Genomic DNA, 24,279 nt, shown 5'->3' with positions numbered 1-24,279 from the left:
AGTTGTTGGCAAAACACATGCCTTCCTACGGTCTGAATATCACGCCCCAGAAGCCACCCGCATCAGTACTTTGCAGAAAAGACATATAACGGATCTACTGAAAACCTGCCCCTTGAATGAAGCACATTTAGAGAGCAGTTTTATGTAGGTAGTTACTTTAAGCCTACGTGTGGAAAGTAAAACAAGAAACAGAGACAACGCGCCTGCAGAAGCCACATGCAGTCAGACCTCCCTCAGTCCCAAGGACAATCAGTGCCCTCCTCTGATCGGCTAGAAGGATTTCAGAATCGGACCCTCCACTGCTTTTAAACTTTAAGTCCAGGACGGTGTGGGTGGTCATTAATACCCTGAGGGACACAGACATGGTCCCTCAGGAGGACCTGCTTAAAACCCTCCTTTTCCAAAACGTTTTATATATGAACCAAAGGCAATATTGTCAGGGAAAAAAAAGGTGACTACTCACAGGGAACATTTTGAAAAGCTGTAACTTGTATGCAGTCCATCCTTTCTTGGATTTGTAAATTGGGAGAGGAAATTTAACATTTCTGGCATACTGAGAAAACAGTAAAACTAGGAAAATTGTCCTGAGGAGAGAAAGAAAATACACCAGGTTAAAGGTTGTACGTCTGTGTTTTAAAGTAATACTCAAAGCTTCAATGGCAAAAACGACCACGTGTTCATCCAACTAATTTCTCTAGAGAGCTGCTGGTTCTCTTTATTATTTGGGAAATCCTATCTTGTGGAAATTCCATTTTTGGAAAGCTATTAGAACTTTTTCTTAGCATTTCTTGATATTGAAATGAAACTGCCATGTAAATGCTTTGGCCAGATTTTCCTAAGTAGAATAAGAAAACCCAAAGAACATACACGCTGACAGGAAAGCTCACTATGTCAGGGCAAAGTCAAGACGCCAGACACAACCTCCCGCATAGTACAATCACAACTACGAATTAACTAGAAAGCAAGCAGCTACCGTACAAGGTGCCTGTACACTCACACACACACACACACGTGCACACACAGGTGAGGACGGGCTTCAAAATGCTCACAAGGATTGGCTTCAGGTGGCCACGGGATTTGTGACTTTTTTCCTGCTTTTCTCTATTTTCTGATTTACTTATAAAGAGCATAAATTACTTTTAAAAAGCAAAAAAGTAAAGCTATATACAGTACAATTCAACAATAATAATAATCTGAGAGGTTTCTGTGTGTCATTCACTATGCGAAGGGGTCTAGATCTGCGGCCTGGGCTCTGAACTTCCTCGCCACACTGGTCAAGGGGCGAGAATGCCCGGGCTGGCTGAGAAGTCCCTCTACCCGAGCTCCACGGTCCTGACCCAGCTGCACTGAGCCCTGCCGGAGGCTGCCACATCAAGTGACTTCCCTGTGGGGGGACCCGACAGGTCCTCATCCGTCTGGTGCCCCGCGTGGCAGGCGTGGGATGGTTTCCCAGCAGTGAAACAATAAAGGCGTACAACAATGGGTTTCACCACCCATAGGGACTCACTCTTTCACTGACAACCCGAGGCAGAGCTGGCAGAAGAGTGGGTTCTCAGCCAAAGCCAAGCTTCCTTGCTCCTGGGCACGGTTCCAGCTGCTGGGATGGAATTATCAGCCCCATTCACAGCCGATCAGGTGCGGCTTCACTGCCTCATGCCTAACGAGGTGCGGACTGCAGCTGGCTGGACACAGGCCTGTGCTGCTCCACCATCTCCCCACCTACTCAGGCGCTTCGCTGACCTGGTGACGGAGGTCTCTGCCCTGCCACAAAGTCACCAGGCCGGCATCAGTTGCAGGTTCAAAATATACATAGTGCCCAAGTTATTCCAATGCCCCCGGGATGGTGAAGTTTAACAAAAAAATCACAGGGCCATGAGGGATACTAAAACTGGTTTATTTTAAACTTAGAGCAACATAAAATTCTCCTATTTTAAAAAACGCTAACTTACTTCAAAGTGTACACTATGAGATCCAAAAAGGTCCAAAGTCTGTATTATTGTTGTCATTATTTCAGGTAACACTCCACCTGACAGTTACACCTGCGTTGTGGTGGTCACTTCTCAAAGCATGTTTAAAAGGGGATGGGGACATAGAGAATTCGAGGAAGGACACCCAAATCTCAGGCCCAAATCTGGCAGCACAATTTAAATGAGCGGACTGAACAGATGAATGCTCCATCTTCTTCCCACTCTAAAATCCATCTACTTCTAATTTATGTTTATCCTCAAATACACCTGTGGTCCAGGTAGGGCAGGAAGCTCCATGGCAGAGAGGCAGGAGCAGAGGCTCAGAGGTGGGGGATGTGCCCACGGTCACACACTTTGGCCAAGGAGAGAAGGGACAAAGATCTGAGCCCCAGATTCTCAGGCCAGGGTTCTGTCCACCACAGCTGGCTCTCTCCACCTCACATTTATATCTCACTTGCTTGCTGACCTCTCTTTTACCTTACAAATATTACGCAAGCAATACACACTAAAATGTAGGGAAATTATAAAAGGCAGATAAGCAAAAAGACAAAATCCTAAAGATCACTTATCCCACCACTGAGTGACAACCATGTCACATTCTGGTCTATCGATTCTGAATGGCTTCTACTCCCTGGATATTTATAGGGCATCATTGAGTCCCGGGCACGGGGGTTAGAGAGGGAGACAGGACGGACTGATGTCATCCTTGCCCTCAGAGCAGAAACAGGCCATCATCTGACGCAAGCCGGAATCATACCTTACATGCTGCTTCCCAACCAGCTTGTCGCCCCTACCAATGCCATGACCTCAACAGACAGGTCTGCATCCTTATCATAGTGCTCTAAGCATTCCATCTCATGGATGTATCACACAACTTGTTTAACAATTCTCATACGGTATGACACTGGGAGCAAGATAAACAGCCGCGAAGGAGCGCCTCTCCCTGGCACCTGTCTGCATATCTCCCTATGACAAGTTCCCAGGACTAGAACGGATCAAACAATAAATACCTTATTAGAAAGCTTCTGATACAAACTGCCAAATACATTCAAAAAGGATGGGTGAATTTACAATCCTACCCGGAGACTAAGAACATTCATTTGTTACTTCCCATCACCCAGGGTCCCACGATACTTTGAAATCTCTACTAATTTCATCAATTTAAAAAACTGTATCATCATTTACTTTAATATTCCTTCTTCACATATGAACCTCTCAGGACACGTATTTCAGCATTGTTTGCAACAGCAAAAACTTGAAACAACATTCAATCAATTGGGGGATGGTTTAATAAATTAGACTATTTCATAATATTTAACATTGTGCAGTTTTACAAAGAATGAAATAGATCCAAACACATTGTCTTGGAAAGGTGAGCCCGACAAATTGCTGGGGTGAAAAACAAATTATAAAATAACATAATGGTAAAGCTATGTGCATATATTTGTATTTATGCATAAACGATAAAAGAATATGGAAGGATAAATATTAAATTTTCACTAGTTAATCATGAGAAGATTTTTTTGAGGGATGGTGGTAAGTGGGACTACTATTTTACTTTACATTTCCCTGTTTAATTACTGTTAAACTTCAAACGCCTAGAATTTAAATGTTTTTGGGGATACAGATAAAATAAGATTTGAGTCTTTGGTGATGATATGGGGGGGGTCATTACACTATTCTCTCTACTTTGGAATAGGTTTGAAATTATCCATGAGAAAAGTAAACAAAAAATAAGTTTTTTCAAGAAAAAAATCAGTTCTCATTGAGGACCAATGCCTGTGTTAGAAATGTTGCTACATTCACCTCCTGAGAACCTGTCTCTAAATGCCAACTGTATTGGAGCGACTTAGGAACCCATATGTACAAGCTGATCCACCACCAGTACCTGCCCTGCTAACGCGACGAGTATGCATTGTGATAACTGGGGAGGAGGACCCTTTCTATACACTAACTGGCTATCTGTATTTCCTTTTTTTTGTTACATGGTTGTTCTTATCATATCCTTTGACCATTACTCCACTGGAACTCTCTCTCCTTTATATTAATTAGTGAAACTCTACGAATTGGGAACATCAGCCTTTCTTGTGAAATTAGTTGTAAATATTTTCCCAGATTCACTTATAATTTAGTTTCAGTGGTTTTTGATGTGAGTTTCAAATACATCAGAAATAACATCTATCAATCTTTCTCTCTTCAATACCAGAAGATCTTCCCTGTCTTATTAAATGTTTATGTAGGTTTTCTTCTAGCACTTTTATGGTTTTATTTTCTATATTTAAGTCTTTAATTTAATTGAAATGTAATTTGACATAAACTAGAAATCTAACTTTTTCCAAATAATTTTTCCTACACAATTCTTCCATTCCTCATTGATTTCAAATACGACTGCCATCAGATACTAAACGTGAATTCTTTTCTTGGTTCTATTTCTGTCCCTCCTGTTCTGCTCTACCAATGCCTATCCTGTCCCAGGACCACAGTATTGTTACTAAGCTTTGGAGCCTATTTTCATTCTTGTAAGGGCGAGTCACCATTCCCTTCTCCCTAGCCTTTCTGGTATTGATTCATATTATTTTATTTTCTTGTCTTATGCATTGGTTATCCAGAATGACTTTAAATGGTACCAGTGATAAACACGTATTATCTTAAATCAGTTTCTGATTTCAATAGGCAGGCCTGATTTACATCTTTCATCATTAAAGTATGAGGCATTTAAAAATCTCAGTCATGAAAGATCCTTTTTTTTGGAGGAAGATTAGCCCTGAGCTAACATCTGCTGCCAATCCTCCTCTTTTTGCTGAGGAAGACTGGCCCTGAGCTAACATCCATGCCCATCTTCCTCTACTTTACATGTGGGCCACCTACCACAGCATGGCTTGCCAAGAGGTGCCATGTCCACACCCAGGATCCAAACCAGCAAACCCCAGGCCACCGAAGCAGAATGTGCAAACCTAACTGCTGTGCCACCAGGCCGGCCCCATGAAAGATCCTTTTATTCCCATATTGCTAACAGTTTGCAGTAGGCATCTAGGTTGTATTTGATTGATTTTTTTAAATTGTTATCATGATTTTTATTAATAAAATCCACTACTGACCCATAATGGATTTTATCAGTAAATTTTCTAATATTTAATCATCCTTGAATTCTTGAAATCACACATAATGCCTTGTTCTTTTATTATATTATCCATAGCAGCATATTCCCAAACCACGTTCCAAGGACCATTCTTCCCAGATACGTTTACAAACGTGGCACTAAAAGAATAAGCGTGTGCAGAGCTGGATACTAAAGCCCTTTTCTGAAAAGAGTCTTCTGCACACTAGCATTTTAACAGATTGCAAGGAGCCTCACAGTAGAGAAGCATGCTGAGCTTTATTAAGCACGCTGTTACCTGAACACATATGAACTCGGCTCAGGGTTTTACACAACCCCGGTAAGGAAACAGTGGATCCATGGTCTCCCTTTTGTATTAGTTCTGTTAGGAAATGTCACTGAGATGAAATTGACTGGGAAGTTTCCCTTCTTTCTCAAAGCTCCAGAACAGTTTAAACAGTGTAGGAGTTCTCTCTTCCTTGAAGATATAATACACTCAACTGTATAACCAACGGAGCCCAGGGCTTCTCTTAGGAATGTAAGTCCTTTGATGTCCTTCTTGACCTTTCCCATGGTCACGGGTGTACTCACACCTCCTGCTCCTCCCCTCATGTATTCACAACGTACTTACAGAACGTCTGCTCTGTGGCAGATGGTACGGTGGGTGCCGGTGGTGCCAAGGCAACCCGCACAGAGCCAAGGCCCTGCCCTCACAGAGCTGACAACCCAAGAACAAAACAAGAGCTCTTGGAAACTAAAAAACGTGAGAGCAAAAATGAAGAGCTTGAGAGAAGAATTCAGATAAAGCTGAGGAAAATTCCCATGAACAGAGAGAAAAGACGGGAAAGAGATGGAAAACAGGAAGGGAAAGGAGAGGAAGAGCTCAGGAGGTCCAACATTCTAGAAATTCCAGAAAGAGATGTGCAGGAATAGGGGAGAGGAAGGCATCTGAGAAGATCACTTCTCACCTCTGACCCCAAGGTTCCAGAGCGAAAAGGCCCTGAGTGCCTAGCCCAAGGTGTAAATGGAGCACCAAGGGGCAGCAGGTGAGGTTTCAGACATCGCGACAGTGAGAAGACCTACAAGCTTCCAGAACTCTAGCATGTGTCTAATTGGAGTTTCAAAAGAAGGTGGCAGAAGAGGAGGCCTGGAAGAGATAATGGCCAAGTACTTGACCAGACTGAGAATGGAGAGGAAGGGAGCAAAAGAGAAGCTGGAGACCAGTTCAGAAGCTATGGCTGAAGGTGAGGCTTGTTGAGGGTGGTGGCAGTGAAGACAGGACCTGTTCTGGAGGTAGGACAGATTGACAGGTGGTACGTCGGGGATGAGGGAAAGCGAAGAATCGAGAACAACTGCAGGGTTCCTGGTTTAAGCAACTGAGCGTGCGGTTGTGCCTTGACCAAAAAGAGGACAACAGGACAAGGAACTGGTTTGGGGGGCAGGGAAGGAATCGAAAGTTTGGAGCTTTCTTCCTCTGAAGTTTGAGATGTCTTGTATAACAGCAAATGGAGAGGGCAAGTCAGGGGCTGGATCCAAGGCTGAAGTTCAGAGGTCTGGCTGCGGGTTTATGGGGAAGTCACCAGCATAACAGATGTTTGCTGGCCCCACGGCCTGGATGAGGTCTCCCGGGGAAGAGCACGTCGAGGAGGCAGCCCAGGACCACGTTCTGAGGAGCCCTGACTTCAGAGGTTGGGGGAGAAGGAGTCCCTTTGGTTACTTATGCTTTTCTGAAAACCATCCATTTTATTAATTTTTTTTTAACTGGGGGCAGGGAGCATAGAATTAACTCATCCTCTCTGGATCTGTGGTTTTATCCCTCCATTTGTGCGTGCGTTCCCTTCTCACCTTAATGAGCCTTGCCAGAAGTCTGTCCACACATTATTCTCCAAGGGCCCAGCTTTTGGATATACCACTTTTATTTATTTCAGATTTTTCCTATCTTTATTCATTCTTTCCCCCTGCTTTCATTGGGCTCATTTTTTATCCTGTTTTTCTAGTTTCTGGAGACAAGCTCTTCATCTACTTCATTAGTCTTTCAGGTTATGAATTTTCTCGAGAAAAACTCGGACTGCTCTGTCAGTGTGATTAGTGCTATTATCATCATTATTTTCTAAATTATCAGCAATTGGAAGTTTCAATTTCCTCTCTGACTATGAGTTACTTATAACGGTGGTTTTTTAGCTTCTAAGCAGTTTAGAGGTTTGTTCACCCTTTTTTTTTACTGGTTTCTAAGTTTACTGTATGATGGTAAATATAATCTGTCCTTTTGAGAACTTATTGCATTTCACTGAATGAATATTCTTACATGTCTTCTACACACCCAAAGTGGTATGGAGAATACTGACCAACCTTTGGTGAAAGGAGAAAATTAAGAACCATCCTGAATATTTTCACATACCTTAATTTGTAAGGATATATGCATTATGATGATGCAAGGATTCACTTTATTTGTACATAGTGTTTTTAACACAGAAAGAGGCAAGAATGTTATGGTTAAGTTATAGTCAGACTATTCGGGTTTTGAAAACCATCCCAGCCACTGACTAGCTGTATGATGCTGGGCAACTAACTTTGCATCTTTGTGGCTCAGTTTCTTTAGCTGCTGAACAGGGATAACTCTGCACCCACCTTAGTTCATCACATGCAAATGTAAAGCTGTGATGCACAGGCTCAGGAAGGGCTGCCTGTTATTGAACAACCACAGAATATTTCACAAAGCAAAACAAAAACAATTGGGAATCCTGTTTGTTTTCATTTGTTTTAGAAATTCTACTGGTCAGTAAAATTCAAGAGTCTTGGGAGCATTTCTCTATGATATGATCAACTTTTACTACGCTCTACAGTCACAAAAAGAGAATGTGGGTTCTATTTCTGGTACACAGAATTCTGTGGCTCTAATAATCTCACAATATTATCAAAGTCCTTGATGTCTTTACTGACATTACTGAAAGGGGTAAATGACATCTTTAATGGACTTGCAGTACTGTGCACAAGGACCAGCACTGACAAACAGGGCTCTGGCAGGAACCACAACCCCCTAGAGGTGTCAGAGCTCTGACTGGCCTGGGGAACCATGTGACCTTCAATGCCAACACATCCTCCCACAGCATCTCTGTCTCCTGCCAGTCTGGAGGTATTTTTGAGTCTCATCTAAAAGATGTGACTTCTCAGATATTTCAACTCATGTGCACGATACTTGGCACAACCTCAACAGTTAAGAGCTGAGCCAGCCCTGATGGCCTAGCAATTCAATTCAGCACACTCCACTCCGGCAGCCCAGGTTCATTTCCCAGGCACAGAACCACACCACTTGTTTGTCAGTAGCCATGCTGTGGTGGCGACTCACACAGAAGAACTAGAAGGACTTACAACTAGAATGTACAACCGTATACTTTGAGGGGGGCAAAAAAGAGAGATGAAGATTGGCAATAGACATTAGCTTAGGGCGAATCTTTCCCAGAAAAAAAAAAAAACTTAAGATCTAATGGTGCGACCACCTTACTCCCTTCTCAAAGTTAAAAACCTTATAGAGTGAGATCAGCAACATAGAGGAGTGGGCAGTTCCCTTTGTCTCTCCCCTTTTTGAAGAACAACTAAATGGACATTCACTGACCAATGGAGGAAGCCTACACAGCACAACAGGACATCTGAGAGACACACACAGCTATACATTTGAGGGTGGATGGACTGGCCACCCAGGAATTGGCAGAGAGAGGTGAGCACGTCTTGCTCTCCCCCGGCAGCCCTGCGCATGCACACGAATGCTTTCCAGCCTGGTCAAAGCACCCAGAAAGTGGGAACATGCACCAGGGTGGCCATAGGAGGAGGTGGCGGTAATCCTTAGGCCACAGCATGGTCGTTCTTCTAGTGGGGAGGGGGAGCCCACCAAGCTCCTGTGCTGCCAAGGCATGGTCCTAGCTCAGTCCCGTGAGGAAGCCTCGCCCACCAAGCACAGCAGCCCCACAGACTGTAAACAGAGATGGCAGCTGATCTACGCACTGGGGCAAGCACACCCCAGGCTGCAGTGAGCACTCATAGTGCTGCTGAGCCCCCGAAGAGGGAACGTGTCCTGGGCGGCTGTGGGAAAAGGCAGTGGCAGCTTTGAGCCCACTCAGGTTCACTTTCCTGATGGGGAGGGGGAGCCCACCATGCCCCTGTGCCGCCAAGGAGCAGCCCTAGCTGAGGTCCTAATGAGGAAGCCCCACCCACCAAGTACAGCCATCCTGCAGACCTCAAGCAGAGACTGCAGCAGATCTTTGGGTGGGGCAAACACAGCCCAGACCCGCAAGTGAGCACTCATAGTGCTGCTGAGCCCCCAAAGAGGGAACATGTCCTGAGTGGCTGTGGGAAGAGGCGGCAGCAGTAGCTTTTAGCTTACTGGTGATCACTTTCTGGTGGGGAGGGGGAGCTCAGAGTGCCCCTGAGGCACCAAAGAGTGGCCCTAGCCCAGAGAGGAAGCCCTGCCTGTCAAGGACAGTCCACACAAGCAACTCAAAGCACCCCAGGCTGGGGCAAGCACCCACAATATCCCCACAGCTTCCAGCAGATGGGGTGGGGCCAGAAACTCTGCTCCTGCTTCCCCCTAGCAGTAACAGGGGGAATCTGCATCCTAAGAATACCACAAATGCCCCGACAAAAGATTAGTTCGTCAAACACAAGGAGAAACTGCAGCAACAACTCAGACCAGAAGGAAAATGACAATTCTCCAGAAACCAACACTGAAGACACAAAAATTTACAACCTAAATGAAAGAATTCAAAATAGTTGTCATCAGGAAACTCAACAACTTACAAGAAAACACGAAAAGACAATTCAAGGAGCTCCGCAATCAAATGAATCTCTTCTTCACCAAAGAGACTGAAGCTATAAAAAAAAAATCAAGCAGAAATTCTGGCTATGAAAAACACAATTAGTGAAATAAAAAATAATCTAGGATCATTAAGAAATAGAACTGATATTATGGTGGAAAGAATTAGTCTTCTAGAGGATAAAAAGGTAGAAATTCTACAGGTGGAGGAGGAGATAGAATTAACATTTTAAAAAAATGAAGGAATTCTTCAAGAAATATCCGACTCAATTAGGAAAAGCAACATAAGGATTATAGGTATTCCAGAGGGAGAAGAGAGGGAGAAAGGAGCAGAGAGCTTGTTCAAAGAAATAATTGCTGAGAACTTCCCAAACTTGGGGACGTTTCCAGATTTACACACAAATGAAGCCAACAGAATGCCAAACTTCATCAATGCTAAAAAACCTTCACCAACACATATAATAGTAAAAATGGCAAAAGTTAATGATAAATAAAAAATATTATGAGCAGTAAGGCAGAAGAAAATAACCTACAAAGGAAACCCTATTAGGCTTTTGGTGGATAGCTCAGCAGAAATCCTACAGGCTGGGAGAGAAAGGAATGATATACTCAAAATACTGAAAGACAAACTCTATCCAGTGAAACTATCCTTCAGATATGATAGAGAAATAAAAGCTTTCTCAGATAAACAAAAGCTGAGGGAGTTCATTGCCACTAGACCTCCCCTACAAGAAATCATTAAAGATGCCCTCACACTGGCAACTAAAAGGCAAAGGTCCCCAAAGCCCTGAGCAAGGAGATAAATAGACAGACATGATCAGAAACCAGCAGCTCTCTACTAAAATATGGAGGTAAAGACTCAATTACAACTTAGAAGAGAAAGGGAAAGAAAGCATCAAAAATAATGATGAACACTTCAACTTAGCCACAAACTCACAAAACTAAAAACAGAACAATTTGTAACAGCAATGATTCAGAAGGGGAGAGGAAAGAGAAGGAAGCTGCTTAGATTAATGGAGATAAGAGGTTATAAGAAAATGGCTTATCTGATCTCCAATATCTTTCATACAATCCTCATGGTAACCACTAAACGAAAAATCAGAGCAGCACCACAATTCACAAAAAGAGACAAAACTGAGAAATCTCCCTCAGAAAACCACCAAATGAAATGACAGTCAGAAATACAAAGGAAAAGAAATAATGGAAACATAAAACAACCAGAAAACAAGAGATAAAATGGCAACATTAAGCCCTCATATACCAATAATCCCTCTAAATGTAAATGGATTGAATTCTCCAATCAAAAGACACAGAGTAGCTGGATGGATTAAAAAATAAGACCCAACAATATGCTGCCTCCAGGAAACACATCTCTGCTCCAAAGACAAACACAGGCTTAGAGTGAAGGGATGGAAGACAAGCTAACGGCCACGAAAAGAAAGCAGGCGTTGCCAAACTTTTTTCAGACAAAGCAGATTTCAAGTTAGAAAAGACAATGAGAGACAAAGAGGGGCAGTATATAATGATAAAATGGACATTCCACCAAAATGACATAACACTTATTAATATATATGCACCTAACAAAGGGGCATCAAAGACATAAATCAAGGATTAACAGAGCTAAAACAAGAAATTAAAAGCAACACAATAATAGTAGGGGAGCTTAAGACCTCACTTACATCAATGGACACATCAACCAGACAGAAAGTCAACAACAAAATAATAGATTTAAATGAAACACTTGATCAGATGGACTTAATAGATATACAGAGAACACTCCATCCAAAACCAGCAGAATATACATTCTTCTCAAGTGCACATGGATCATTCTCCAAGAAAGACCATATGTTGGGAAACAATGCAAGCCTCAATAAATTTAAGAAGACTGAAATCACCCCAACCATCTTTGCTGACCGCAATGCTATGCAGCTAGAAATCAACAAGAACAAAACTAGGAAAGTCAGAAATATGTGGACACTAAAAACATGCTATTGTTGAACCACTGATGGATCACTGAAGAAATCAACGGGGAAACTAAAAAATACCTGGAGACAAACAAAAATGAAAATACAACATACCAGCTCTTATGGGATGCAGCCAAAGCAATCATAAGAGGGAATTTCATAGCAATACAGGCCCACCTCAACAAGCAAGAAAAATCTCAAATCATTAATCTTAAAATGCAGCTAACATGGGGCCAGCCCTGTGGCCGAGTGGTTAAGTTCATGCACTCTGCTTCAGTGGCCCAGGGTTTCACCAGTTTGAATCCTGGGCATGGACATGGCACTGTTCATCAGGCCATGTTGAGACGGCATCCCACATACCACAACTAGAAGGACCCACAACTAAAAATACACAACTATGTACCAGGCGGTTTTGGGGAGAAAAAGAAAAAATAAAATCTCAAAAAGAAAAAAAATGCACCTAACAGAGCTAGACAAAGCCCAGAGTCAGAAGAAGGAGGAAAATAACAAAAATCAGAGCAGAAATAAATGAAATAGAGACTAAAACCACATTAGAAAAGACTAATGAAACTAAGAGCTGGTTCTTTGAGAAGATAAAACTGACAAACCTTCAGCCAGATTCACCAAGAAAAAAAGAGAGAAGGCTCAAATAACTAAAATTAGAAATGAAAGAGGAGAAATTACAACAGATACTGCAGAAATACAAAAGCTTATAAGAGAATGCTATGAAAAACTATATGCCCACAAATTCAATAACCTAGAAGAAACTGATGAATTCCTAGACTCATACAACCTTCCAAAAATGAATCAAGAAGAAATAGAGAATCTGAATAGACCAATCACAAGTACAGAGATGGAAACAGTAATCAAAAACTTCCCAAAAAACAAAAGTCCAGGACCAGATGGCTTCTCTGGAGAATTCTACCACACACTGAAAGATGATTTAGTACCTATCCTTCTCAAACTACTCTGAAAAATTGAAGAAGATGGAACACTTCCTAACACATTCTATGAGGCCAACATCACCCTGATACCAAAATCAGACAAGGACAACACGAAGAAAGAAAACTACAGGCCAATATCACTGATGAACTTAGATGCAAAAGTCCTCAACAAAATATTGGCAAACCAAATATAGCAATACATTAAAAGGACTGTACACCATGATCAAGTGGGATTTATTCCAGGGATGCAGGCATGGTTCAAGATCCGCAAATCAATCAATGTGATACACCACATAAACAAAATGAGGAATAAGAATCACATGATCATCTCAACAGATGCAGAGAAAGCATTTGACAAGATCCAACACCCACTTATGATAAAAACTCTCAATAAAATGGGTATAGAAGGAAAGTACCTCAACATAATAAAGGCCACATATGACAAAGCCACAGCCAACATTATATTTAATGGTGAAAAACTGAAAGTCATCCCTCTGAAAACAGGAACAAGACAAGCGTGCCCATTCTCACCACTCCTATTCAACACAGTAGTGGAGATACTGGCCAGAGCAATTAGGCAAGAAAATGAAAATAAACGGAATCTAATTTGGAAAGAAGAAGTGAAACTTTCGCTATTTGCAGATGACATGATTCTAAATACAGAAAACCCTAAAGAATCCACTAGAAAACTATTAGAGATAATTAACAACTACAGCAAAGTTTCAGGGTACAAAATCAATTTTAAAAAGTCAATTGCATTCCTATACACTAACAACGAACTAGCAGAAAGAGAAATCAAGAATACAATCCCATTTACAATCACAACAAAAAGAATAAAGTACCTAGGAATAAACTTAACCAAAGAGGTGAAAGGCCTGTACAGTGAAAAATATAAGACATTATTGAAAGAAATTAAAGAAGACATAAAGAAATGGAAAGATACTCCATGTTCATGGGTAAGAAGAATAAACATAGTTAAAATGTCCATACTACCTAAAGCAATCTACAGATCCAATGCAATCCCAATAAAAATCCCAATGACATTCTCCACAGAAATAGAACAAAGAATCCTAAAATTTATATGGAACAACAAAAGACCCTGAATAGCCAAAGCAATCTTGAGAAAAAAGAACAAAGCTGGAGCCATCACAATCCCTGACTTCAAAACATACAACAAAGCTATAGTAATCAAACAACATGGTACTGGCACAAAAGCAAACAGATCAATGGATCAGAACTGAAAGCCTAGAAATAAAACCACATATCTATGGACAGTTAATCTGTGACAAAGGAGCCAAGAACATACAATGGAGAAAGAAAAGTCTCTTTAATAAATGGTGTTGGGAAAACTGGACAGCAACACGCAAAAGAATGAAAGTAGGCCATTATCTTGCACCATACACAAAAATTAACTCTAAATATATTAAAGATTTGAACCTAACACCTGAAACCATAAACCTCCTAGAGTGTAGGCAGTACACTCTTTGACACTGGTCTTAGCCACATCTTTTCAAATACCATGTCTACTCGGGCAAGGGAAACAAAAGAAAAAGTTAACAAATGGGACTACATCAGACCAAAGAGCTTCTGCAAAGCAAAGGAAACCAGGAAAAAAACAGAAAGACAACCCACCAACTGGGAGAAAATATTTGCAAACCATTGATCAGACAAGGGGTTGTTCTCCAAAAGACATAAAGAACTCATACAACTCAACAACAACAACAAAAAACAACCTGATCAAAAAATGGGCAGAGGATATGAAAAGATATTTTTCCAAGGAAGATATACAGATGGCCAACAGACACATGAAACGATGCTCAACATCACTAATTATTGGGGAAATGCAAGTCAAAACGAGATATCATCTTACACCAGTCAAAATGGCTATAATTACCAAGACAAAAAACAACAAATGTTGGAGAGGATGTAGAGAAAAGGGAACACTCATACACTGCTGGTGGGAAGGCAAACTGATGCAGCCACTATGGAAAATAGTATGGAGATTTCTGAAAAAACTAAAAACAGAAATACCATATGATCCAGCTATCCCACTACTGGGTATTCATCCAAAGAACTTGAAATCAATGATCCAAAGAGACTTATGCACCCCTATGTTCATTGCAGCATTATTCACAATAGCCAAGATGTGGAATCAACCCAAGTGTCCATTTATAGATGAAAGGATAAAGATGACGTGGTGTGTATATACAATGGAATACTACTCAGCCATAAAAAAGGAGAAAATTGTCTCATTTTCAACAACGTGGATGGACCTTGAGGGTATGATATTAAGCGAAATAAGCCAGACAAAGACAAATACTTCATGATTTCACTCATATGCGGAAGCTAACAAATATACAGATAAAGAGAACACGTTAGTGGTTACCAGAGGGGGAGGGGAGAAAGGGGCACATATGTATGGTGATGGATAAAAATTGGACTACTGGGGGTGAGCATGATTAAGTGTATTCAGGAACTGATAAAGAATAATGTACACCTGAAATTATGCAGTTATAATCCATTATAATCCCAATAAAATTACTTCGGAAAAAAAACAAAACCTTACAACCCTCCCTCTACACATCACTGGCAAACCAGTCTTTGGAATACTTGACTGCATGGCACTTCCCAACCTCCAGGTCTAAAAGGCCCTTCAATAATTCCCTGGCATGAAGCACTGAAGTTGAAACTGTCAGACTACTCTTACTTAAAAGGCCTCCTAAAGTTTGTGTAAGTGCTGAGAGAGGCTGTCCCTCGGTAGTGGGCAGAGGGGAGATTTTCACTGCCCACTTCCGGGCGGTCTGAGAAGACTTACAGCATGGCGATGCCCCAGTGCTTTCCCGCTCTCTCTCCTGCCGCCTGGAAACCAGAGAGGCCAATGAGGGCCACCGTGGGCGTGATGGTCAGGGGCCCGATGTATTTCAGCAGAGCCCCAGGCAGGCCCAGGAGGCCGATGACCACTTCTATCAATGAGGACATGATGATGGCTCCCTGGATCTGGAACAAGAGAGGCACAGACATGAGAGTGAGCCGCTTGTACATCACGCACCCCACTGTCACCTGCAACCACAACTGACACTTCTGCAAGGCATCAAGTTATTATACAACAGGCATCATAGAGGTGGAAAATTCCTGGGGAACCCCAAAAGAAACCAGTAGGTGTGACTGGGGCATGACCTGAGGACGACCTGACTGATGTGAAAGGATTACAAACAAGGGCACCGGACAGAAAGCTAACTTGCCTTTTCCACTGAGAAAGGAGACAGATCTAATTCTCACTTAAGACATTCAAAACCAGCCTCAGAGGAACACCGCAGTACAAAGACTCTTGACTTTAAAAAGTTAGCCCCTGCAGGACATTTAAAAGATAGTGCTATTGATAAAAATTCCACAGGAATGTTTCTATTGTGCACAACAACCGTATCTGTGCAAATTCGGAACTAACGGTGAGTGATCTTATAGGTTTTGAAAGCTCTGGATAAACTGTCAGCTCTTCTTGAGGTCGGAAGACTCCCGAACCCTGTTCTGTTCAAATGCATCATAGTAGACAAGGATCTTTAACTCCTTCCACAGATGGAGGCAAACACTGAGGCCGGAATGAACAGTTCTGCTGCCTGTCGACAAGCCTCTGAAGGTCGGTCCAAGGGCGCCACATCCCTCAGCTGGTTACGCTGGAAGGTGCTTGAGGGTGTAGGTGGGCAGGTCTGTGGGTGCATGGGAGGAAAGGGGGAGAAAGAAAGAGGGAAACAAGGGCGAGAACAATACTCTCTGACTGCACAGAGCATTTCTGCATGCTTCATTTTATAGTAATGTCATCCAAATCCAGTTTAAAAACAGAAATAAACATGTCAGTAGTTGAAAAAGAAAAGGAGGGCTTAGTATAAGCAACTGCAATTTCTTAGGCACAACCAACAGTGAAGCTGAGAAGAAACACAAAGAAGCCACGAGCAGGCAGCACTCCTCCTTTACCTCGCGTATTCGGGGATACCAGATGTGCTCTGTGTGTAACAGTTCTGCTGTTCCATTGGCAACTGAAACATCTTGAAAACAAAAACAAAAACAAAATTTTTCTTGGAGTGACACTGATGTTTCACAGGACATAGTCAATTTACTCTTTTTAAGAAGAATTTCCTCCCTGTTTTAAGTATATCAACACGCATCCCTGAAATTCAAGTTGCGACAGTACGGCTTACCATACTGAACGGGGCAGTCCCCCACGCTAACTTAACCAGAGCTATTCCTCGACTGAGAGCTCCCAGCTTGTCAAAAGCTGACTGAAGCAGTGATGCACACTGCTAGTGCCAGCCTCACACAAAGACCAACCTTTGCAAGCAGCTAACTGAAAAGCCCAATAGCAAGGTTGCCTGACTGATGTTTTAAAAACCTAGATAAAACAGAGGGCCTTTTCCAGTTCCTAAATCAAATCAGTGGTCACAAAGTAACTCCTAGGAGCAAGGAAGGAAATGAAGGCTGAAAAACTTTGCTCCTAGAACCTAAAAATGTAACAGTATTTTGAGAGTACAACAGGTCTGATTTTCTCAAATCCCCTATCTGATCTTTTCCTGACCTTATCGGGTTATTTAAGGATCTTTGCAATCACTACGGGGAGGAGGGGGGATGAAAGTCATTTGCAGAAAATCAAAGCAGCCAGATCCTTAAAAAGCAGAGATGTTCAGAGAAGGGATGCTGACGCAGCAAAGAGAGTGATTACTGGTGGTTCGCAAAATCCACTGAAAGAAAGAGGCAGAAAAATAGCACAAATACTTTTCTAATCTGTTCCCATGTTTATCAATTTCATTAGCATAGAGAAATGAGGTCCTTTCTGGTCCTTACTTGCTCTGGGGTTAGGGATGCACGAGTGGACAGAGAGAGAGACAGGAACATGATCCACGGATTGGAGCATTCTAAGCTGTTTGTTGGTTTGCGTGTTCCGTGCCTAAGTCCAGAAAGGATTTACCGCTGCTAAGGGCAGCACGTCCAGGCCTCCCTTTTATCACCTGCATCAAAGGCCCCCAATGACATACGTGGAAATAGCTGCAATTACCTGTGGTGTTACATTTCCATTTATCTAAAGACAGGATGGCTCGAGCAGGGGCCAGAAATGCAAAAGCACTGGCCTGAAACAGGGGTAACCTAAAAGAAACGAGACCAAAACCATGATCACGGCGTCAGGAACTACCGAGGTAGTTCACTATTTGACAGCTTAACAGTCTTTTCCACAGACAAACAGCACATGAGCAAATGCAGACACACCTGGAAGAAAGAGCCCCATCTGCAAAGATCGCCTCTGCCATGCAGCCGGGGCCGCTGGCCTCTCCGTCCTCCCCTCCTGCGGCTCTCCCCGCAGACAGCCCCAGGGTGGGCACCCCAACCCCAGCCCCTGCCATCACCACCTTTCCCCTTGCAAGTGGGGGATGTCAGGCATTTGCGGGACTCTGTCCTGCTGAGCTGGTGAGCTCCTTATTAAACACCACTGTATGTCCTCGATCTTCCCACCCTCCTCCTCCCTTTCAAAGTCTTATCAGTTACCATGGGGAACAAATCTATCTCCCTCTGTTGTTCCATTTTATAAGTCAAAAACTGCCCTAAATCACAGAAGATAAGCATTAAAGTCACGTTAGTGATCTAGACCTATTAAGGAAAAGGAAAGCTGTTACGTTACAAATTAAGAGGAGATACAATATACTGCTTACTCATAAAAAACACTCAAAAGTATTCTAACTCTTGTTTTTAAAGGACCCAAAAAGCTTACAGACTCTTGGTTAAATTTCCTGTCTATATCCTCAAACTAGATGCAGACATCCTCAAATGCCATCATTCAATTTTATTTTAGGTACTTCATAATGACTTTATGAACACTGGAGCTACTCAAATTCAAAAGATTTGGACTTTTATTGGAAATGTACAGCATTGCAGCTACAGTTGTATTAAGGTGGTTTCATGGGCTACCATGAGAACCCAATAACTATTCGTTTTTTGGCGAGGAAGATTGTACCTGAGCTAACATCTGTACCAATCTTCTTCCACTTTGTATGTGGGACACCACCACAGCACGGCTTGATGAGTGGTGTGTAGGTCCATGCCCAGGATCGGAACCTGCGAACCCCAAGCTGCTGAAGCGGAGTGCGCAAACTCAACCACCACATCACTTGGCCAGCTCCTCAATAACTTTTTTTAACATTACTTTCAGGGTAAAATATAAAACTGGCTCCCTCTGTTTGCAGGACTGGGAACTCCCAGACGTCCAGATCCTTCTCCAATACCCACAAGTAGCCTTGTATCACTGTCCTGGCCAGCAGTCGGGGACTCCAGCCTGCTCTCCTCTGAGCTGACAGTGCATCTTGCCCTGAATGAAACAGGAACTGGACTGAGACAGGGAGGGGGTCTAGTTGAAGGACAAGCAGCTGCTTTATGAGTCCAGAGCTGGCACACACCATTCCGAGCCAGATGAGGGTCAAGATTCTTTTGTTCTCCTGGCCATTTTAATCATGCGACAAAATCAACTGAGAGTAGGCAGGATGCTGGCTTTAAGACACGGAGGCAGGCCACACAGTACAGACTGGATGCCACTCACATGGACATGCCCTCCACCAACCATCCATTTATAATTACCTGTCAGAGGGGCCCAGAGCATACTATCGTCACAAGTGGAAGTGAAGGTCACCTGGAGTTGGAACGTGTATCAAAGGGAAAAAACACTGTTTCATTTACAAAAATTCCTTCAGCACAATTTTTCAGAAATGTGCTGAAAGGGTAAAGGGAGGCCAGCACCTCATTAGGAATGGATGCCATCTCAAGTGGTCCAAATGGCATCTATCTGTTTTACTATCATTTCCAATTTCCAGCAATGCATCCTAGAGAACGTGATACGGGCTGCATTCAGAGATCCAGTCCCAAGGAAGGCTGCAATCAACACTGCACTGGCGACTCATCGGATGTGGGAAAGTGAAGACCGGCTCTGAGAGCCACTCCCAGTGACACAAACTGTTCTTGCCCTCAGTTTTCACCTGACCATTGCCTGGGCATGTTTCAGGGCAAGGATTTTCTGGCTTAACCCTGACCACCGGCCCTGAGAGCACTGCTGCAAAGCACTCACTCATTTTCACGCCACCAGGACCCCGGGTTCCTTTGAAAGTGGGTGCTAATAGAGAATTCCCACAAGTGCTGCCCCAGACAAAGCTGCCCAAGATGGTCTGGAAAAGGCTGCACATGCCAGCTTACGTGTTGACCGTTCAGCCGTGCACAGGGCCTGCCACAAGCAGTACGGGCTGAGGGACAAGCAGCGGCTGTACAGCAGTAAGGACCCAGCATCAAGTGTGGTCTCCATACCCAGCGGCATAAATCACTAGCATAACTGGAATATTCTTAGGGCAAGTTGCAACAAGAGCACATGACTTCCTTAGGCGAGAGCTTGCCTGAATCACAATCAACAAAGCCAATTTTCCAAGAAAAAGAGTGAGGATGGTAAAGCACTTGATATCCTCATCTGATAAAGTGGCTTCTTCAGGCACTTGCCCAGCATGACGCTGGTCAATCGCAGGGCTCTTCCCTCGGCGCCTCACTCACACCATCACCCAAACCTCAGGCCCCAGCCTCCCCAAGCAGACAAGACTCTCTGCTCTTTATCGTGTGCTGACGACAGGTAAGGAAACAAATTAAACCGTGCCTTTCTTTCGACCAGGGGCTGGGAAACCAGCCCACGAGCCAAATCTGGCAGACCACCTGTTTCTGAGCAGTTTTACCAGGACATGGCCACCCTCACTTACTTACACGTCACCTGCAGCTGCTTTCATGCTGTGACAGTAGAGTCGAGCAGTCACAAACAGAGCCTAACATATTTACTGCTTGTCTCCCTACAGAAAACGTTTGCCAACTTTGTCTACAGGGAAAGCATATCTTACATATGTGAGGAGGTGGTGAATTTTTGCAGAAGAATGTCTCTAATGTAAGAGAAAAGCTGAGCAGACAGGCACCTTTGTGGCGACACATTCCTGCGTCAGGCTCGAGCCCCAGGACGGCAGAAGAACCTGACCAGCCCACCCAAGTCCTTCACTTTGCTCAGAACCCTGCTGGAGGAGCCCCATTTCCTCCTCGGTACCCAGGTGACCCTAACCCCATTCCCCAGCCTCTTCCCTCAGCACCCCCTTCACACACCTCCCCTCCACCCACGCAGTCCTTGCCTCTGAGCCTTTATCTCTTCTCTTCGTCATCAACTCACTGAATATTCAATTTTTATTCATCATTCATGGCATAGAGAAAATACAATCTCTTGCAGGAAATATCTCATGATCTCCCTGTTAAATGTGTAATGTGCTCCGCTACAACTTAGGACTTTCTGGCCATGATTTCTGCAAGTCACCCGCCTAGTCACCAGGAAGCTGTCCCTATTCCCTAGGGATGCTGGTTAAAAATGGAGATGTCCACATCCCGCCTAGTCCTAGTTCATCAGAATTGCAAGTGGGGTCCTCGAATCTGCATCCTCAACAATGACTTCTAGGGGAGGCTGAGGCACCAGGCACAGCAAAGACTGCCAGTCCTTCTGCCAGATGAAGGGATTATCGTTTGGGTCACTTGGTAACCATTTCTTGAGCATCTGCTAGACACGGGCACAATTATAAGCAGCTACAACGATGGAAAAAACTGCTCTGGGGCCCTTGAGTGGTTTCTGCTGTGTGAAAGAGACACTAATCATGGCTACACCTGAAGGGCACTGATGAGGACGGTGTGAGATCCCAGAGAAGTGTGTAGGAGCAGTCACTTACGCTAACAGATGAGAAGCATTTCACACATATGCTAGGGGTTATGAGTAGTCCAGGCAGAGAGAAGAGCAGGTACAAGAGGAGAGCCACACAACAGACCCAGGAATGCTCGGAAAGCTGCAGACACCTTACTGTGGGTGGGAGCGCAGGGAGCTGATGTGGTGAAGGTCAGAGGGCACCAGACAGCAAATGCCCTGCATTCTTCCCGCAGGCAAGAGGAAAGTTGAAGGACCTTGCTCTGACACCATCACTTTGGGGGAACTGGGAAAGCTGACCTTAACCCCAAAAGTATTCTCAGAAGGCATGCCAACAGGCAGGTATGGCATGGCTCCACCTGCTTCAGTGACCCCACTCATCTTGTGGTTGGCTCCAGGGCGAATATTATATTCCCACTAGCTTATTAACATTCTTACACAGTGGGTTTAAAAATTATAATTTTTCAACTTTATCATTTCATCCATTTTTATTAATTAGCATCCTTTTGTAAAGAAGAGCTTTTCTTTCTGTCCAACCTTATCTCTTTTTCTTTTTTGAACATCAGTGAACTCATGGATTCCATTTTTATTCAGTTTTATAATTCATTACCATGACTATTCTTTTTAATAATTAAATTGTCTCAAATCTGCCCAAAGCAGCCTGTTCAAGTAGGTTCCCATTCTTTTTGACATAACACCCCCCTCTCCTCCTCATTCTTCAAGCAGTTCCCTGCTTTCTGGCACAAGATGCTCCAGGCTCAATTTGTACTGTTCTCAGGCCCAGCCCTGGAGCCCACCACTTCTCCAAGGAGCCCTGGTTCATTCTTTTTTTTTTTTTCATTGCAGCATTGGTTTTTTTTATTATTATTATTGAGTTATTGATAGGTTACAATCTTGTGAAATTTCAGCTGTACATTAATGTTTGTCAGTCATGTTGTAGGTGCACCACTTCACCCTTTGTGCCCACGCCCCACCCCACCTTTCCCCTGGTATCCACTAAACTGTTCTTGGTCCATAATTTTAAATTCCTCATATGAGTGGAGTCATACACAGATTATCTTTCTCTCGCTGGCTTATTTCACTTAACATAATTCTCTCAAGGTCCATCCATGTTACTGCAAATGGAATGATTTTGTTCTGTTTTGCAGCTGAGTAGTATTCCATTGTATATATGTACCACATCTTCTTTATCCATTCATCTGTTGCTGGACACTTAGGTTGCTTCCACGTCTTGGCTATTGTAAACAGTGCTGCAATAAACATTGGGGTGCATAGGACTTTTGGGATTGCTGACTTCAAGTTCTTTGGATAAATACCCACCAGGGGGATGGCTGGATCGTATGGTAGTTCTATTTTTAATTTTTTGAGGAATCTCCATACTGTTTTCCATAGTGGCTGCACCAGTTTGCATTCCCACCAGCAGTGTATGAGGGTTCCTTTTTCTCCGCAACCTCTCCAACATTTGTTGCTATTAGTTTTAGATATTTTCGTCATTCTAACGGAGCCCTGGTTCATTCTAACGGAGAACGGTATTTAGAAACCAAGATCTGAACACTAGGTGGCCTCGTTGTTACTGGGGTGGCATTTAGTTAGTGAACAGAGATACAATTCTTTTTTGAATCATGGGGTCATAATGACACCTCCAGTTCAATCCAATACCTTGAATTACCTTCTTTCTGCCCATATTCTTATCTCTCCTTCTCCTACATTGAGCATCCTGATTTCCAACATCAGCAACATACTTATTCATTTGTTCTATCCTATAACATCGTACAACACAGTTCCAGAATTACACCAATGTCACTACTAACAAGACTAAGACTACTAAGTCTAAGATTTCTCTGTATTTTTTTTTTGTCGTTAGAATATATCCCATTCAGGGTGTGCAAAGTACTATGTTCTAAGTACTGAATTATCTTCTCTGCATGGTTATCAGTTTGACATAAGGTTACGTTCACTTGTTTCTGTGTGTATTCAATCTTACGTTTGCTTTGCTTTTCTTCATCCTTAGAGATTTTATGTTTTGAATATGTTGAACATTTATACAGTTTAAAAATCAACCTATATGAAGAGAGACACCAGGAAAGTCTTGCTCCCATCCCTATCCCCTCCACCCCATTCCCACTTACCCACTATAGTTAATGAACTAATCTTTATTTCTTCATATATGTATGCACACACACATATATGTACTTTTTTGTAAATTGCTTTTTCAATATATCTTAGAACTCACTCTATACCAGTTCGTAGAGCAATTTCTCATTCTTCCTCAGGGCTGCATAGGATTTCATTGTATGATGTACAGAAACAGCCAGTCTCCTATAGATAGGCATTTAAGTCATGTTAAATATTTTGTCATTATGAACTGTATAGCAATAAATAATTTTTTGCATATTATTTTGCATTTGTAGGAGAGTAAATTTCTAGAATTGGAGCTGCTGGATCAAATGGTAAATGCACATGTACTCTAGATACAGTCACGCATCACTTAACAATGCAGATATATTCTGAGAAATGCATCATTAGGTGATTTCATCATTGTGTGAACATTACAGAGTGAACTTACACAAATCTAGATGGTACTGCCTGCCACACATTTAGGCTCTACGGTACTAATTTCACGGGACCACCATGATATATGCAGTCCATCATTGGCTGAAACGTCGTTATGCAGCACATGACTGTACTGTAAAACTCCTCTTCAAAGGCTTGAACTATTTTTTGCCCATACAGCAATGTGTAAGAATATCTGCTCTTCCACAGACT

General features: G+C 42.8%; 1 protein-coding gene across 4 annotated transcripts in view; it reads right to left on the bottom strand.

Moving 5' to 3' along the window:
- The window catches only part of SLC23A2 (solute carrier family 23 member 2), a 145,100-nt gene that overhangs the window by 20,700 nt on the left and 100,121 nt on the right, over positions 1–24,279 (bottom strand). For all 4 annotated transcript variants that reach the window (XM_044748853.2, XM_044748854.2, XM_070485612.1 and 1 more), the window contains 4 exons: positions 17,824–17,912; positions 16,749–16,819; positions 15,595–15,776; positions 464–584 (listed from right to left, as the gene is read on the bottom strand). In XM_044748853.2, the coding sequence (XP_044604788.1) occupies positions 464–584; positions 15,595–15,776; positions 16,749–16,819; positions 17,824–17,912 (463 nt within the window). The remainder of the gene's footprint in view (positions 1–463; positions 585–15,594; positions 15,777–16,748; positions 16,820–17,823; positions 17,913–24,279) is intronic.

Source organism: Equus asinus, chromosome 15, assembly GCF_041296235.1.
Source record: "Equus asinus isolate D_3611 breed Donkey chromosome 15, EquAss-T2T_v2, whole genome shotgun sequence".
NCBI lineage: Eukaryota > Metazoa > Chordata > Mammalia > Perissodactyla > Equidae > Equus > Equus asinus.
Note: the sequence above shows the minus strand (reverse complement) of the source record. Positions and strands in the feature narration are given on the sequence as shown.